The sequence below is a fragment of the Arachis duranensis genome, chromosome 9 (assembly GCF_000817695.3).
Source record: "Arachis duranensis cultivar V14167 chromosome 9, aradu.V14167.gnm2.J7QH, whole genome shotgun sequence".
Lineage (NCBI taxonomy): Eukaryota > Viridiplantae > Streptophyta > Magnoliopsida > Fabales > Fabaceae > Arachis > Arachis duranensis.
The window spans coordinates 30,079,094-30,098,202 of record NC_029780.3 but is presented as its reverse complement, the minus strand read 5'-3'; the positions used below and the strand labels follow the sequence as shown (position 1 = coordinate 30,098,202).

Sequence of the window (19,109 nt, the reverse complement as noted above, 5' to 3'; positions counted from 1 at the left end):
ACAGTCAATTATACAGTGACACGTCAGCGACTAAAAAAAAAGTTATTTTGAGCATCTTTACGTGAGTCTTCCCTTTTATTAAAAGTGTTGGCTGACTTTCTCTTATTCGAATGTAAGGCACCATAATCTCTCTCTTTCTTGCATCGATCTTTCTCTCTCATTCGTATCTGTCCATTGTGCTCCTCATCCTGAAATCAAAGACTTTTAAATCTCACACAATACAACACGAGAAACACACCTTTAATTTCTCGCCTCCGTAGCTCTCTCTCCCGTGTCCAACGCCAAACTGCACGTCGTAAACGCAACTTAGAAACACGATAACAAAACAGAGAAAAAGAGAAAAAATTAGAAAGAAAAAGATAAAAAAGAAAAAAAGAAAAAAAGAAGAAAGAAAGACGCATTAATAAATAAACAAAACAAAACATTGTTTGCGCTTTCCTTGCTTCGTTTCATTTGCTACGATTTTCGGATTTTTTTAATTATTTGTTTGTGGAGAAATGGGTCTTGGGATGAAATATGACGAAGAAAGCAAGGTGGTTGACGATGGAGGAGAGGGTGGCGGTGGTGGAGCTAATTCGTTTGATTCTGTCTCATGTTCAATTTGCCTTGACGCTGTTATCGATAATGGGGATCGATCGTTGGCTAAGCTTAAATGTGGCCATCAATTTCATCTTGGTGAGTTAATTCATTTCTAAATATATGCATATGGTTTCAATTCACCATTTGGAATGATATATATGTTGCATTAGAATAATGGAGCTTGCATTTCATTTCCTCATGGCATGGTTTTGAATTTGAAGGGATTTTTTGGAGTTTTAGCTAGAAAAATTGAGATCTAAAATTATAGATATATAATGCAATTTTGATGTAGAATAAGAAATATCAACTATGCCTATGCATGACTTTGATTATTAATGATACGCTCGTAGGAGCTAGTCGCTATCCTTTTAAAACTCAGGTGTAATTCTTATATACACATTAAGGAACGGAGTAATGCTGCCTCTATATTAATTGATTACTAAAAGCTAGTTAAAGAAAAAAAAAAGATATAATTTGAAAAAAAAATGATAAAAAGTAAAATGAATGGTTCTCAAAAAATTAAAATAAAAAGTAAAAAATGTGTACTTTAGAAGGATTAAAATCTCTCTAAAGTGAGATGATTTTTTAGGTTGTAGGACCCTCTTACCTTTTACTGTGGATGTGTTTTGATTATATGATCATGGCTAGGCTAAACAAGACAACTTTTCTATAAATGTCTTTCTCTTTGGAAGCATTAAATATAATTGGATATTTTCGTTCAGATTTGTTAGACTTATTGTTTAATGGGATGAATTCTTGCATGTGTGTTGTGTCATTAGGGTGTGTTTATTTCTAAGAATAGAATAAAATAAAACACTTAGAATAAGATGGGGAGAACATAAATATAAAATTTTGTATTCTTGTATTTAAATTAATAAAAATAATAAAAAAATAAAAAATAAGTTGTGTCATTTTTTAGTGTTTTTGGATCTTTTCTGTCATGATGGATATAAAATATACTAATTTAATGTCTCTAAATATAATATTTTTGTCCATATTTTATCTGTCAAACACGATTTATATCTCTGTATTCCTGTTTCAGTGTCCCGTTCCTATAAATAAACACAGTCTATAAATACATGCAGATTGTGTTGTTTATCATTTTTCAGCAAAAAACTTAAAAAGCACATTATTAGGGCCAATAATGTCATGAAGACAAGAACAAGATACATAAAAGAGGGTATAATTATGATTATGATGGGGACAATAAGTTTCAAATTGAGCAAGAACTTTTTCTTTTGTTTCTCGTTGAAGCAACTACAGTTGTAGAGCTAAAACCTCAAACGAGGTTATGGTCAAATTATAGTTTAAAATAGAGTTAAGTATGATTTTGGTCTCTAAAATTTAGGCTAAAAATTTTATTTGTCTTCAATATTTTTTTGTATTCGAATTCATCCCTAACATCTATTTTGCTTTTAAAATTGTCCTTCGAACAATTATACCCTCACCCCACCTATCACAATCTCCTCAAAACGATGTCATCCCACCTTCATCTCACCCTATCACCATTTCAATCCCCTGACTTCTTGCCCTTTCCCTCTCGCTCCTGCTCTGCTTCTCCTAATCCTTCACGCGCTCCCTACGAGCTCCGATCGAGAAGGGACAACGATAAAAAATCTGTTGCTGAGCTTCCAGTGAATCAATCAATGGTAGTGGCGATGGATTCCCCCCTTCCCCCCGCCATTACCCAACTCTCCCTTTCTCCTCTTTCTTCCTCTATTTCTGCCTAATTTTTCTTTCTTTCTTTGTTTCAAAAAAGAAAATATGAATGTTGTATTGTTGTTATTGCTATTGGGGGTTAACCAAACCTATAAAAAAATTCATTAAGCGGTGAATGGTGATAATGAAAGAAATGAAGTCGTAGTTAGCTTAGATCAAAGAAAGGGCACAAGTCCAAGTTTGGTGCGGGGTTCAAAAAGGGAGGAGGCGGGAGAGGAGAACGTTGAAAGTGCAGTGGTAAGGGAAGAAGCCGGAGGAAATGAAGAAGGAGAAGGTGTTGTGGGTTTCATCAAAACGGTGGGCATCGTAGAGGGAGTAGATGATAGTGGCAAGGTTGTAGTTGTGGAAGGTTGCTGAAGGGGGGAAGGGCGAAGGCGGAGAGGCGTAGGACAGAGAAAAGGCAGGAGGTTAGATTGGCAAGGAGGGAGAGGGAGGTGCAACCGGCGAGGTCAGACGAGACTGGGGAGAAGAGCAGGGAGGTGAATTGGAAGAAGTTAGGAAAGGGGGAGAGGGGGCGGTGAATTTGGGATCTGATGATGGTGAGTGTAAATAAGAAAGAGGGTATTTTTGTCCAAAAATTAGAGAAATGACGATTTTAAAATTAAGTTAGACCTTAGGGATGAATTCGATTGCAAAAAAAGTTGGGACAAATAAAATTTTTGACCTAAATCTTAGGGACCAAAATCATATTTAATCCTTCAAGAAATTACAACAATTACAACAACATAAAAAACACGATTAGTATTTAGATTGGTCCCAAAAGTTACATTTGCATCTTAATCTGGTCCTCAAATTTCCAATCTATTCAATTTATCTCTCAACTTTGCATTCGCCACTCACGTTAATTTCTAATCATGTTTTTGTCACAGAATCGTTAACGATATGTTGAGATGAACTAATGTCGGTCATGTTGAACTGTCCTAACAGTTATCTCATGTGATAATTGAAACTTTTTATCTCAATTTGTTTCCTAAGAAATTCTTAAGTGAAGTTATGATTATAGTTTTAAAAATTTCATGAGGAAAAAATTAAGATAAAGAAATTTTAATTGACACATCAAATAGTCGTTACTCATTAGAAAGTCCAGCGTGGTAATCGTCAGTTCATTTCAGCATGATATTAATAATTCTATGACAAAAAAAAAAGTCAAGGACTAATATGAGTCATGAATGTTAAATTAGAAGTCCAAATTGAATAAATTAAAACTTTAGGAACCAGATGCAATATAATTTCAAAAACCAATATGAATATTCAACTCAAACATAAAATAGAGGCTCATAAAGCTTATGACACATAGATTCGATTGCGCCCTCCACTTCAACTTCAACAACATCATTCCATACTCACGATAACATGACTGACACTAAGTGGGTGAGTAAATAGATCAAATAATGCCATTAAATCATATAATGTATTATGTTTATAGTAAGATAGTTTATATATAAATTTTTTTGATTATTTCGTATATAGTCTTTTTGGCTCTTTATCTTTCATCATTTGTCTATAAGTTCAAATTTTCTGAGGTGAAATTTTACCGTCTTTTTAATAATATGCACTATGCTAAGTTTTTCTTTTTTATATATCTTTGTTTCTTATTTTGTTCATATACATTTGGCTATGTATCCATCTAAGCATCCTCATTTATATCACACTGAACTTATGCCTATGCTCACTTTTTATCGTCTAATATTTTATTTTATATAACATAGTCGGTCTAATAATAATATAGTTCATCCTTAAATTTTAAAAATATTTTTTTCATTGCATATAAAATTAAACTATTCTATCACTTTAAACAACTCGATTGAATTCTATGTTTTACATCTTTATTGTCTCAAATATTTCCTACATTATAACAAACCTAAAATAATCACTAATCATCAGTCTCTCCCTTTCCTTAATTATAATTCATAAAATTTGAATCTCACAAATGGTAATTTAACTTTACTTCTAGTTAAACATTTATTAGAGCATACCTTTTTGTTATTGAAAATGACCCCATTTCTTGTATTCCATAGCGCCCACAACGCGCAAAAAAACTATGTTCCATTTCTTTTCATCATCTTCCTTTGCAACACCGGCACCAAAGAGGTAATAACAAAAATTTTAAATTTATCATATTTTCATATCAATGTATTCTCACTCCCACTTCCTAGATTTAGATAATAAAACACAATGCAATTCATTAATTTTTTTTTTTTTAGTTTTTTATAATATCTTCTAATCCGACAAATAAACTTGTGGCCACTTATGGCTTTCATGTATGGATGGATACTTGTTTGAGGCCTTGATATGTGAATAATGTTCTCCAATTAAGATTGTATACATAGGTTGTGCAATGAGACAATGTTCGCTACCATCTATGATGTCAATCACATGTTCTATAAACTCCTTTTGCATGATTGTTGTTGGATTACGAAAAAGATCACATCAGTGATCGAGTGTTGCATTTCCTACCGTTTCAAATAATATAAAAATTCACGTGCAGTTATTTATTTATTTTTTTAAATTAATAATTAAAAATTATTAGATGATAATTTAATTAAATTTATTAAATTATCTAATAATTATTAACTATTAATTTTATATAAAAACAAATTGAATATGAATCTTCACTTTCAAATAATCGGATTAGTAATATAATTTTTATTTTTATCCAAACCTAAGTGCAAGTGGGCATCTTGGGTTTACAACCCATGGCCTTAACTGCTTTTTTTCGTATTACTGAACATAGGAGGTCCGAGAGGCCGAAAAGAAAACAAACAAAACTAAACTAGTGACCGAAGCTCCATAAATATCAAGAAAGTACTTCCATGAGACATGATAGCCGCAAAATTAATGAAATTTAACGGGATATTTTTTAAGACAATTACAAAGAATAAATAGTCAAATCTGTCTATGAAAAATTATTCATTTTTTAAATTAATTTTTGAAAAATTTTTTTAATTAAATTTATCTTTTAAAATTTTTAAATTGATCTTATTAGTCCTTCTATCACTCTCATTACTCATGGCGTCAGAGTTTATCATACATATTTGATAATAATAATTGACTACTAAATATAATAAGTTTATCAAATTAGATTAAATTATTTCTAAATTGATGAATTTTAATGCTTTAAAGTTCTCTTCAATATGGAATTGATTTAATCTAATTGCATAGATTTATTATATTAACAACCAATTAAAATTAATTATTAAGTGTATGTAATGATCAATGTCACTTAATATGTCACGTCAATAAATTTTGACGCCGTCAGTAACAAAAACAACAAAAAAACTAACGTGATTAACTTAAAATCTTTAAAAAAAATTGATTAAAAAAATCTTTCCTGAATTAATTTAATGATTGGGTGACATTTCAAGAACGAATTTGATAATTCACTCTAATTACAAATGGTAGTTGGACAAAAAATATAGTTTTTAACTTTTAAGTTTATATATCAACTAGTCATCATTACAACTTGGACCTATATGACCTTTAAAAATTCTCCATTTACCTAAGCTATATATGTTAACGAAGCTATTCAATGTTGGGAATATGTGACGGAAAAATGTAAAATTTGGAGTATATACTAGTTTTGTAACCTATAGGATTAATATCATGTATGTTTAATGTCAATACTTCTTGTTTTAATTTTCTTATGTAAAAGCTAATAGCCCTATTGGCATGGCCTCTTATCTTATGCTTATGGATACTATCTTTTGTTCATTCAGATTGTATTGGTTCAGCATTCAATATGAAAGGAACAATGCAATGCCCTAATTGTCGAAAGATTGAGAAAGGTCAATGGCTTTATGCTAATGGTGGCCGGTCATATCATGATTACAGTATGGATGATTGGACTCATGATGAGGACCTTTATGACCTTAGCTACTCTGAAATGGTAATTGTTTTGTTTGATTCATGTTTTTTTCCATTTGAGTTTATCACTTGAGAAAGGGGAAAAAAATTATAGACAAGGTGAAAAGAAAACTTACACGTAGAAGCAGGATTTTTATTTTGATATGCCAATTAAGTTTGTGTAATGCGAAAAAATGAGACTTTGGCTGTGTAATTCATAGATATGGGATTTACAACGGTGTTTATAAAAATTAGTAAAATCGATTTGAAAGAAATGCTTAATAACGATTTCGGTAAAGAGAGAAGGTGGAAAAAAAAATCAGGAACAGTTAGATTATTGATCAACGACTAGGATCAATGTCTAAATCTAGAACTATCAAATTTATGGTGTCAGAAATTTCAAAAAAATTTTTGGCCTATTTAAAATCGTTAGTCACATTTTGCTTTATTTTTTGTCCTTTTCTAAAATCGTTAATCACGATTTTTTTGTGACAATGACAACTTCCATATCAGTGCATTACATCAAATTAGTGTAATATCATCATATTACAGTCCTCGTTTTATAATATCCAAAAAAATTTGCCCAAGAAACAATGTTATATAATTGATAAAATTTATTACTTTTTATCATTATTTAACCCACTCTAAATCTTAAATTTAAATAGTATGAAAATAATGTTAATGACTGTTAATAAAATGTATCGGTCCTTGAAAGTTTGTCTCTTTCAAAAACCTACATTAATATCTTTCAGTGTATAATATTTACTTCATTATATGGATGGAAGTTCAGGTAATAATTTTACTAAATTTTCCTTTTGGGTGATTCTCTGAATATCTTTGCAGTCCTTTGGAGTTCATTGGTGCCCATTTGGCAACTTGGCGAGACTTCCATCATCTTTCGAGTAAGCCTAACATAATAAGATATACCTACAAACTATTCTTTATTCAAATTACTAATTGTTCTGTTGACACTGAATATGCCATGTTTAACGGAATAATAATGAGATGCAGATCATGATATACTGGAAGGACAACATGCTGTATATGCTGAGCATCATAACACAGTTGTAAATTCTGTTAATCATCCTTGCCCATATGTTGCATATTTTGGAGCAATACATCCATCTTCCTCCAACTCAGGTGGAAATGTTTCAGAGATTTCCACCTTCAGTCATTGGAATGGTTCATCTGTGCATAGTGACATGCCCACTTCCTACACGTATCCTACTTTGGATCTTCATTATCATAGTTGGGAACAACATTCCCCTCCTTTCTCTACATACAGTAGTCGTCTAGTTGCCGGTGATCGCCGGTCGATATCTCCTCGGACTCAAAGGCCATCCAGGGGTGGCTCAGAGGTACCAAGATCAAGTTCTTATATGCATCCTCCTGGGGGTCACAGGTAACTCCTTTAGATTTGGCGTCTATGTATTCCTAGTCTTTTTCTCAGTTGAATTTCTGAAATAGTTTAAAGTTGGTTTAGTATATTCTGAAAAGAGTAGAAATAAATAGTTTCATACGAAAACAATTGCACGTGAATTTTTAAATTTTTTTATGACAGTATCTAAATATTTATTTTTATCAAATAAGATCACGAAAATTCTTGAAATTTATTCAAATATATAGCATAATTTACTAGAGCCAAACTATATTCTTATATTCATGATATTAAACAAATTTTAGTATATACAATAAATAATGATTATATTTGCTGCTTTTTTTCTGCAGTTCTTCAGGTTCTGTGAGCTCAGTTACTTCCTCAATGCTACCTCCTTATCCTGGTAGCAACGCTCGATCCCGTGATAGTGTTCAAGCGCTTCAAGCTTACTATCAATCACCAATGCGAACACACGTTCCTTCTGGATCCCGAAGATCTGGTAATCATAGTGGATCACCTCAAATTGCACCATTTTCCACATCACCGGACCAAAGCGGTTTCTTTTTTGTCCCATCAAGTTCTTCAGGTCGTAGTAGTTTTCCAGAAGATGCATGTCTCCCAAGTCGCTACCATGCTTGGGAACGAGAGCACATATCTTCTTTAAGCATTGTTGATAGAGATTCAGGCTGGAGACAATACCACCAAACTGTTGGTAGGTCAGAACGCTCTAGCAACTATCGATTAAGGCGTGCATCCGAAAGAATGCATTCCCATAATCGATGATACATTCCTCTTCACTGTCAACCAAGCATCCATTAGATAGTTTTCCTGGTTACTACGTGGCAGCGTGATGGAAATAAGATAGTCAGAAAAATCAGGTGTTATCTGGAGGAAATAGTGAGTAGAAAGAACATTATCAGTTGGTAAGGGATAAATGAAGTTTGATGGAAGTAGCTACCCACCTACCGTTCACCGTTGTATCTGTAAGACTGTAATGGTCAACTATGTTACGTTTCTCGTGGGATGTTTTATTTTTGAGAATTTGAGTAATTTTATATCTGCTGCGTGGCAGTGATCAAATTGTTGTGCAGTGCTAATGACTGAACCAGGGTAACCTTGAAGTTCACAGGAAGGTCTAGGAAATGTTTGATTTTTTTTTTTAGTGCTATGTGTTACAAAACACACCAATTATCATCACAGACGATTATTTCTATTCTATTTTTACTTCTGCTACATATATCTGCATTCATAATTTTTTAATGATAACATGGTTGCTTAATTAGGGATCAAAATCAAATTCCTTTTAGCATGAACTAAAGCCAAAGTAAAATTTGAAAAGTTAATGTCAAAGATATTGTTTTAGGGTCGGAATACCAAAGATGTTTAAGAATTTTTTAACTATAAGAGATATAAGGGATGATTGTCATATGTTATAAATTTGATTTGGCGGACTCTATTATGTTGTCAAGTCAACTAATAACAAAATTAACAAAAAAAATTTGTTTAAAATCTACTCCACGATTAATCCTAGATATACTTCATTGACAATATAATTTTATACAATATACTAATTAAACTACTCCGCAGTTTAATTATGGATTTTAAAAACAAAAGAAATCTATGAATGTGATGGATAACATGTCAGCGTCTCCAAGAAACCAATTGGGTGAAAAACAAAGGCAAGAGAGTTAAAACCCTTTGTAAAACCATGAATAAAAAAAAAATTAATTGTGATACATTGTCAGGGTAAAATAATTTTACACGTACATCCAATTATGTAACATCATATCAGTAAAAATAACTTTTCATATTAACCATATAAATAGTCATTCAAAAAAACAGATATGATTGTATGATATAAAATACTTTCCACTGTCAGTACATCAACTCAGAAAAATATGGTAAACATTATTGTTGATAAAATTGAGTGTTTCCTACCAAAGATTTAAAATAAGATAAAAAGAGCAGCAGCATATATTCTAAATAAAATTTAATACTCAAATATAAATACAATTCTGCAAACAATTTACGTGAAGATCAGACTCGTTAGAGCTTATAAGAGAAAATCGAGCACGAACACCGTCAATAGGCAATAACTAACCAAATCCAATATCGGACAGAATGTAACATACATACCCCATCCATAGTTTAATATTTCATATCAATTTGCTATAATCTACCAGATATAAACTCCTCATGACAACTTTAAAATTCAAGTACATAATAAGATAGAGCTACAATGGTATGTATCCTAGGTCTCACTTGTCAAATTAAAATTGTAGTATAAAAAATACAGAGTCAATGGCAAGTCTCCAAAGCAAACTCAACAGAATGGCTGCATTCATCAGATCTCACCTATCAATGGGATCTATTGTCAGAAATCAATAATATTAAGAAAGAGTTCCAGATATGTACATATAACACTTTCTTAAACAAGCCACATCAAATGATTACAAGTTGGGGGCAATAAACTTACTGGGGTCGGGTGAGACTATTACATGCTCCTTGGACTTTGGCTTCGACTGTAAGGTCGAGGCTGCATAATACATAAAACCATGGCATTAAATTGGAATGAGTTCATCTTTACATAAAGTTTCCAGCACATTCAATTCCTAACAGCCTTGTTTACTTCTTTGTTATTGCTTGAAAAAAAAAATTAAAAGTAACATCATCATCAACAAAGGCTTATCCCACTAGGTGGGATCGACTAGATGGATCGAACGACACCATTACTGCATTACATCCTACCATGTATCATATTTCTAATGGGGTCCTTCACACAGATTTCTTTTGACCACATCACATATGGTCCTTTTTAGCTCTTCCTCTACCTCTTGGCATTTGTCTACCTTCCATTTCACCCACCTTTTTTGTCTTTTTTTCAAGCTTTATTGTGACATAGATCAAATACGATGCAAATCTAAAGAAAACATAAAAATAACCTAGACTTTGCTCTGCTTTTCTAAATAAAAGAGTAATACTGGCTAGATAGCACTTACAGATGAATAAGGAGATCTGGATCTTGAGACAGATCTGCAAAATTTTAGAACGAACAAAACTCAAATCAGTATGCAGAATGATCCACAGAAGAAGTTCCATCCACGAGAGCAATATTCCACATCAAGGTTACCAAACCACAAGGAAGAAATCAATCTACCACAAATCTTGCGCGGGATCCAAGTGAATAAGAACCCAATTCATCGCACGTCTATAGTCTCAACAATTGCCAAACAATCTATTGTCAGCAGCACGATACCTTCAACCAATTATACCCAACATTTTAACCAAAACAAACCCAACACAGGACAATAAAAGGAAACCTAGCAGATGAATATGGCTGACCCCAGAACTTAAACCAGAGACTATGTTGTAATTTACGAATTGTAACTCTGCTGGTTTGAAATGGTCGGTAACAATAGCACTTAGTTCATGGTAATCCACCTTTTAGATTGCAACTCATCCATCTATAGGCATCCAGCCAACAATTGCAGACTGTGCCTTAAATCAATATATCATCACTGTTACCGTTAGTCGCAGCATTAAGGTGTTTCACAGGTGCTCATCAATTAAACAATATTACCTTGGACCAAAAGTTGCAGGCGTTTTGAGCACCACATACCCTCAGGTCCTAACACGAAGTTCCCAGGTCACCAGAAAAGGCCACATCTAGAAAACAAGAGCCAAGCCTAATGAACATCGAGTAAATTATTGGCAAAAGCTGACAATCCACTTTACCAATGCCCCATCCACCTTTCCACGTATGAGGAATTATGCTTAATTGCTGATACTTCTAGCGCACAGCAATTCGCTATATGAGAACAACAAAGTAAACACAAAATTTGGCTTTGTGAGAACAGCAAAGTAGACAGAACATACCAAAAAGTTTTCTTTGAAAACACAAGAAAACTTCAAGGAAAGAAGACACTCCCTTTAAGTTGCAAAAATAGGGAAACAGAAACATGCATTCAGTTTGACTTTTGAGACACAAATAGGAATTTCTAGAAACGCAACATAAACGTGCAAACCATCCATGAAATAAAATGAATGACATCTCTCAAGGTCATTGAAAATTGAAGGCCTTAATTAAATGTGAAATAAAGGGATGATGTCATATCCATATAACAGCAGAGGCTTAAAAGAGTTTCCATCTCCACCTAGAATTCTGGACACAACGCATTTGAAAAGTCAAATAGCACAAATTCCACATAATCAAGAACCTTGTCTAATGAATCAAACTATTACACCAAAATCATCTATATAAAGAGGTGTAAGAAGCGACGAGAAACTCCTAAAAATTGCAGAGTACATTTTGGGCTAAAAAATAATTAATGAGGTAAACAAACCCTACTTGAAATCAGCCAACAGTTATCATTGTCACTCAATTGACTAACAACAATAATTTCTCTATCATCTGGGCCTCAAAATAGGTTGGTATTACCAAATCACCACACAAGCTGCTCCAGGTAAACTGATTACTTGATAATTATAATCCACTATCTCTGCTACTCCAAACACAGTAATCTAAGTGAGAACTTGAAGACAAAACAACAACAACAACAACAACAAAGCCTTATCCCACTAAGTGGGGTCGGCTATAAGTGAGAACTTGAAGACAATATGACAAAACTCTTTGCTTGTATCAACAAGGCTTTCACATCTACTAACAGACAATAGAGATAATGTGCACCTAATCTAAAAGCTTGACTGGGGTTTTGCTTGTCCAACATAGTGGAGATTGCTGGCATTACTGGCTTTGGCAAAAAGTTGGCACTAGTTCACTTGTTTTACATGAATAAAGATGTATTTAAACATGAATCAACAATAACATATACAAAATTTTAGGGGAAAACAATCTTGGATGAAAAGCATTAATAAATATCACATAATTAACCAGAAGCAATTTTACATTCCTGATAGTGCATGATATCTGGAGTATGCAGAATATGGTGTCTGCCACTCCACCTGTCTTATTATTTGGATATCTCCCAACAGATTCACCAGCAGTAACAGATCCAGAGAATTTAGTCAACGGGAACAAAAGTAGGAGATTTTGATCCTCTAAAATGATAATAAATATAAAGTGAGAAGTGAAGAAGCTCATTAAAACAATCTAAGCGTGTCTAGTCACTATATTTTAATTTAACTCCTCAATTCACCTATTTTGCTACAAAATAAATATACAAGTACAATGAGAAGGCTCACATAATATATGTACTAAATTTCAAAATTGAGTTTCTTATTTTCATATGCTGCTTTCTATTATTAACACAATTATCAAATGTCTCTCCCTCAAGGGTATATTAACAAAAAATTATTCAATCATTCAATTCCTATTTGATTATAGAACAAGCTCGTTAGAATTTCCATAGCATAAAAAGTTCTGGGTGTTCATTTGCTAATAAAAGGGTGCTCTTGCTAGTGTAATTTGATAGACTTCAAAATTAAAAGAATTTTAAGATCTCAAATCATATATTACTTAAGAATCATATAAATTGAACTATATAATTGGAGTGCAAGACTCTTTTATACTGTTGGTTTTTATTTTGTTCTTAAAGAGGATCTAATTTAGTAAAATCAAACTCAATAAATATTTTTGTCTTAATATAAAATAAAATTAGTATGAGTGGCTTTGGGGGCAGGTACATGTATTCCTGTCTAACTTATAAAAATTTTCTACGATTTTGGCGGTGTAGCCCGACATTGATGTATGTCGGCTCATTTCATCCCTGATCCCCAAATAAAATATAGAGTAAACTGACAAATAAACTCCTGAAAAATTTACATTTCAAACAAATTAGTCCCAAAAGAAAAAAAAGTACCCAAAAAAATCCTCCAAGATAATAAACGTGAACAAGTTAGTTCAAATTAAGACCTTCTACTCTAATCATAGGGGTTAATTTGAAGATAGTGTGTCCACATCTGCTATTCTGGAAGACTTTATTGGTACTTTTTTTCCTTTAAGGACAAATCTGTCCGAAGTGTAAATCCCAAGGATTTATTTGTCACTTTACTCTAAAATATAAGCCAGATGGGAAAGGCAAAAAGATTTTCACCATTGAATTTTTATGCATCATCTAGAATTTTGAATCACCATAGACATAGAACACGTTCTACAATCTCAGTTCCCAGATGATAACAATAATTTTAAGTGCCATTAAATTTACATATTCCAAGAAAAATGGCTTAGTCATTCTAATGATTACACACACATAGACTAATAAGGAGATTAAAACTTATCAATTAGACAGATGCATACATATCTCACAAAATCATACCAGAAAGCACTAAACTGCACACAGAATAAGGCTAGGTAGAAACTGACCTTGAGCGAGATAACGAACGCCGAGAATGCTTTGGTTTTGGAGACCAACTGCAAAAATGAAAAATTTGTCAATTCTTTGAATTACCGAAATTATACTTATTATTCTTCACCAATGCAACCAACATGAACCTTCTGCTCCTGTCACTATAGCTAGGACTTCGACTATAGCTTCGACTTCGCGACACATATGGACTGCGGCTGAGGCTTCTCGAATAGCTCCTCCTTGAATCACGACTGGGGCTTCTAGAATAACTCCGGCGATCATATTCCCTGACCTGGAACAAATAGCAATTTTGCTTCATATAACCAAGTCTTTTTTTTCCCTCTTGGAGCATGTGTAGAATAACTAAATAACAGGTATTTTCTCATTCATAATCACAAATGCATTTAAATAAATCATTGTTATCCAGGATTCATAGAAATCTGAACTGACCAGACTGTGACCGTATCAAAAGAAACTACAAAATATACCCAAAAATAAATAAATAAAAAAGTAAATCCCAAAAACATAAATAGAATGCAGGATGTAACAAAATATAATATCCACCCACCCGTATGTATGACCGAGAAAAGGCATTTCTGAATTCCGAGTCATCAAGCTTCCTTATCTGTAAGGAAGTACCATTAATAGTTAAAAATATTAATATCATGAAAAATCCAGCTCATGAAAAATATTACATGACAAGGGTTTACAACACTTACAGCATATTTCATGTCATCATAATTTGTATAATCCACTATCCCAGTCATACCTACAAGTATACCAACATTAATAAATCATGTGAAAATAGGAACAAAAAGACTAGCTCAAAAAAGCCTAGGAAGTTAATCTCAGAGTTGCAATAAAGAGACAATTGGCAATTTTTCCTACACTGACTTTCCCCTAAAATAAGTTATTCACCCAGCCACCTACATCAATATCACCATTTGAAATTACTAGAAAACATAACCAACTCAAACAGCCAATATCATTGGGCTAGCTTATTCTGTTCAAATAAAGATTGATATGATGCTTGGAGAAATCTCAGACGACAGATTATTGTTGTATATAAACTAATATGCAGTTATAAAGTACATATGTGCTTGCCTAGCCTGATTCAATATTATTATGTTGACTATTTAGCCCTTACGAGCCCATCCAACTAACAATCCCAACAACTTCTTGAATAACCCGAATACTAGTTTTACCAAAGACAACTTTATATCTCACCTCTCAATGCCTAAGATCTAAATCTTCCTGTATCATTACCCTTCCTCATTAATTTTGCAAGGAAAAAAATGCAGGGCATAAAGGAATTTCCTCATTCTACTTGAACTTAACATCTAGGCAGTGGATATGTGTGTGCTGTGCACTGAGCACCCCTCAGCAATCAGCATTAACCATTTTGAAATCAAATGAAACGAAACTTAAGCCAATTTCTATTTTAATACGCTTACCACCACGCTCACGGAAGACTTGAGAAAAACACACATCACCAGCTCTTCGCATATGATCCTAACCATGTAAAACGACAATCAGCAAACATTAAAAATACCATCAATCCCCTGCATGCGAAAACTCTAGCGTATCTCAAGTGTTTGTAGTGAAGAATCGGTCCATACTTTCAGGTCTTGCCATGAAGCAGAAGGGGGTAATCCTGTGACAAGAACTACACAAACACAAAATAAAAAACAACCAAAAAAGGAAGAAAAAGAGAAAAAGTCAACAAAAGAAGAGTTTCTTTCTATGGAAAAATAGAAATAAAGAAAGAAAAAAATAAGAATAAACTAGTATAGAGAGATACATAGCTATAAAAAATTCAATGAAGAAATAATGCATACCACGATAATCGGAACGCCTGGAAACTCCGCGGCTACTGCTACTACCACTATAGCTACTATAGCGGTCTACTGATGATGTATGACCCCGTCCACCATGTGCAAGTTCAACCTACAGTAACAAATAAAGGTCAAAACTTCATAATAATTGAAGATATTGTTCCAGGTCCAAAGGACAAGAAAAGTAAGCAAAAATGCACTAACCCGTAAGCGAAAACCGTCAAAGTTGTAACCATCTCTATAGTAAATGGCATCTTCAGCATCACGGATATCCTCAAACTGCAATATATAATGTTCAATACACAATGTAAAAAAGTGACCTAGACCCTGAGGAAAATACTCCCTCATATCCTTACAACATGAAATTCAGACACACCTCCACAAAGGCATAACCTGGTGGTCTCGGAGGAATCTTCAGATCAATGTCAACAATAGGACCAAACTGCAATTAGAGGAAAAACAACACAATTAAGGATCATCAGCAACAAATTCCAGATGTACTTGTCTACAATGACATTCCAAAACAAAATTCGTGTTCCCCATTACCATGGCTGGAAGAAAAAAAAATTGGAATGAGACTTCAAAGCTCAACTGAAAATTTCAATTGACCAAGTCAAATATAGATCTTCACTATTGATTAGATTCTCTTGTAAGTTTTATATAAGGATCAATCTTGCCATCAATGGTGGAAACCAAGACTTGATATAGTCAAGTGGAATCTCCAATTGAGATGATCCATTCCACGAATACAATGCATAATAATTGATAGAATTAAGGATTCTTCACTGCTTAATTCAGCCTTTTTTTATCCCCCAAAGTATACTCTGGAAATGAAACCATATCTCATCCAAATGCTATACTAAACAAAAAGTGACAATCAATGTTTAAAGACTTTCAAAATTATTTAACATAACCGTGAAGATAACCTGAATTTATATATGTTTTTGGACATATAATAAAAACAATAATAGATAACAATAAATAAATAAAAGTACCTTGTAGAAAAGATCCTCTACTTCCCTCAAGCGAACATCGCCAGGAAGATTGCCAACATAAATTGTGCGACTAGACCGTCTAGCCATTTTTCTTCGCCCGAAGCACTGTTTAACTCACTTAGTCATTTTTCGTCATAAATCTCCAAACAAACTAATAATTAACACTAATCATCATCATAATAATAACAATCATAAGTTGATAAAGTACTGATCAGGGAAAATGAAATGAAATTAAGAGTGTTTAAAATAACAATCAAGACCTTTTCACTCCGAGCCTTCCCAGACAATAATCCGCTTAACGTAGTTTAAACCTTAACATATGGTTTCCGAAAAAAAAATGCAATAACTAGAATGAAATCCTGTGTATTAGGAATCTTAAAGAAGAATTGGACACGGATGAAGGAAATGGTAATGAACAGTGTTGAGGATTCGAGAGAGAAGACAAAGAAGCGTACCTGAAATGAGAAGAAGCTGAGAGAAGCTTATAGAAGGTGAGGGTTAAAGTGAGAGAGAAACAGAGACAGATAGAGAGAATATATTTATTGAGCAAAATCAGAGCACGGAGAAGTGGACAAGTGTTGAGACGACACGTGCATGGCCTTCCATGGTTCCCAAGAACTCAACCATGAAATCTACGCCGTTCAAGGCCAATGAATTTTCATACGTGTCTTCCGCAGATGACACTGACCGGTAGTTTTCCAATATAGAAGTTAGATTAGGCTAAAAAAATTTGATATGGAAGTAAAATGAGTGATATATTTTAATATTGTAATTTTTTGTGTTTTTTAAAATTGTGGGAGTATACAAATCGAACCATCCGATTTATGTTTAAAAAATTGAAAAAATTTAGAGTACATAAATCGGACCCTCCGATTTGTGATTAAAAAATTTAAAAAATTCAGAGTATACAAATCGAACCTTCCAATTATTGTAATTAGACCGTTCGATTACTCTCCCTCCCATCGGACCGTCCGATTTGCTTGACCCAATTATCATCCATTAAAACACTCTATATCCCCATAACTATGCCATACACCATTATTTACTCCATGTCAAAATTAAAAAAGTGGCAAGATTAATTATCCAATTCGATTCTTACCAATTTTAAAAGTAAATATTTTAATTTTTAAAAAAAATTAGTACACAGGTTAATTTTTAAAATTTTATTCCAACAAATAAATTAGTTTTTAATTTAGTTTTAGATAGAGTATTATTCCAATTAATCCCTAAAATTTTTAAAAATAAATATTTTAATTCTCAAAAAAATTAATATACAAATCAATTTTAATATTTTTTCTGTCAAAATTATTTACAAAAGATGAATTATATTCAAATATATGTATATTATTTTTGTTTATAAATTTTTGTCAAGTGGTATTAAAATATCTATCTGTATTTAAAGAATCTTTCATTTTGTCTACAAAAAGTGAAAAAAATAATTATGTCTTTTTTAGAATTTATAAATTTAAGGATTAAGTATGATTTTAGTCCCTAACGTAGGGGTCGAAAATTTTTTTCTTCTTCGGCCTTTTTTCGCCTATAAAATAGTCCCGAAAGTTCTAATTTGATTTAAAATTATCTTTTTTTATCAAATTTTAATTTTTATTCCAAAAATACCTCTAACTTAAAAAAAAAAAAAAGAAAACATTGAATAAGGGGGAAAGGGGGAAGGGATTCATGCTGGGGAAGGGAGTTGCTTTAGGGAAGAAGAGAGGGAAGGGAAGGGGAAGGGCCACCGTCGCTGCTCCTCGTCGATGCCGCTGCTCCTCGTCGTTCAGTCGCTGGACCTCATCGCTGCTCTTCTGGACTCGACGGAGATGCTCGATGGCAGTGGGTTCTGGTTCGAGGCAAGAACAGGGGAAGGTTTCTGTGGTTTTATGATGGTGAGTGGAGGAGAGGCCGACAGTGATGGTGGAGCTCAAATACGATGGCGCGAACTAGAGGTGAGCCGATGGAAAGAAGAGGGCTTCGCATTGTGACGGTAGCGCTAGGGTAGCGCAAAGAGAGAAGAAGAAAAGGGTGGCGGCACTGTGATGGCGGATCGGCCAAGGGACAGTGAACAGAGGAGAAGAGAAAAGAGGAGAGGAAGAAGAAAAGAGAAGGAGGGTGGTTCGGGTGGCTCACCGGCTTCTACTTCTACTTCTGCTTCCATTCTTCTTCTGCTTCTGCTTCTAATCTTCTTCTACTTCTGCTTTTATTATGTTGTTGACTTCTGGTTATTGTTGCTTCTGCTTCTGGTTATTGTTGCTTCTACTTCTGGTTAATTACATTGTTTTATTGTTGTTGTTGTTGTTGTTGTTCTGTTCCTACTTCTGTTCCTGCTCCTACTTCTGCTTTTGTTTGATTACATTGTTTCATTGTTTTATTATACAGATTTGTTGATCTATTATCTATTTTTTAATGTTTATTATATTGTTTCATTGTTGTTGTTTCTGCTTTTGCGTCTGGTTTTGAT

General features: G+C 33.3%; 2 protein-coding genes across 17 annotated transcripts; one reads left to right on the top strand and one right to left on the bottom strand.

Moving 5' to 3' along the window:
- Positions 1-497: 497 nt before the first annotated feature.
- Positions 498-8,808, top strand: LOC107465306 (E3 ubiquitin-protein ligase RFI2-like). The gene is given in 5 exon segments (XM_016084288.3): positions 498-675; positions 6,015-6,184; positions 6,985-7,063; positions 7,147-7,543; positions 7,870-8,808. Coding segments are annotated over 5 exon segments (1,257 nt in total). The 3' UTR covers positions 8,303-8,808.
- Positions 8,809-9,607: 799 nt separating this feature from the next.
- On the bottom strand, positions 9,608-17,208 carry LOC107465307 (serine/arginine-rich splicing factor SR30). 16 transcript variants are annotated; one of them, XR_008002585.1, is made up of 15 exons: positions 17,110-17,208; positions 16,655-16,759; positions 16,036-16,101; positions 15,864-15,938; positions 15,663-15,771; positions 15,444-15,490; positions 15,279-15,336; positions 14,544-14,593; positions 14,393-14,449; positions 13,971-14,116; positions 13,842-13,889; positions 10,677-12,577; positions 10,519-10,552; positions 9,996-10,055; positions 9,608-9,874 (listed from the first exon to the last, which is right to left on the bottom strand). XR_008002585.1 is itself a non-coding variant. In XM_052253895.1 (15 exons), exons 3-14 carry the CDS (start codon positions 16,739-16,741, stop codon positions 10,014-10,016), a joined length of 819 nt encoding a protein of 272 aa, XP_052109855.1. In that variant the 5' UTR covers positions 16,742-16,759; positions 16,915-16,965; positions 17,110-17,132; the 3' UTR covers positions 9,608-9,874; positions 9,996-10,013. The 16 variants fall into 16 exon arrangements, 4 of the variants coding, with proteins under 4 accessions (XP_052109855.1, XP_015939775.1, XP_020987181.1 ...); XR_008002582.1 differs by having other exon boundaries at positions 10,519-11,017; positions 11,100-12,577; XR_008002583.1 differs by having other exon boundaries at positions 10,519-11,011; positions 11,100-12,577.
- Positions 17,209-19,109: the final 1,901 nt, after the last annotated feature.

Bases quoted from the DNA above. Each gene is read 5' to 3' on its own strand.
- LOC107465307 (XM_016084289.3), bottom strand. From the start codon at position 16,741: ATGGCTAGACGGTCTAGTCGCACAATTTATGTTGGCAATCTTCCTGGC. The intron at 14,594-15,278 runs GTAAGCGTATTA...GTATACTTGTAG, and splicing joins AGTCTTCCGTGAGCGTGGTG to GTATGACTGGGATAGTGGAT. The intron at 14,450-14,543 runs GTAAGTGTTGTA...ACTTCCTTACAG, and splicing joins ATGATGACATGAAATATGCT to ATAAGGAAGCTTGATGACTC.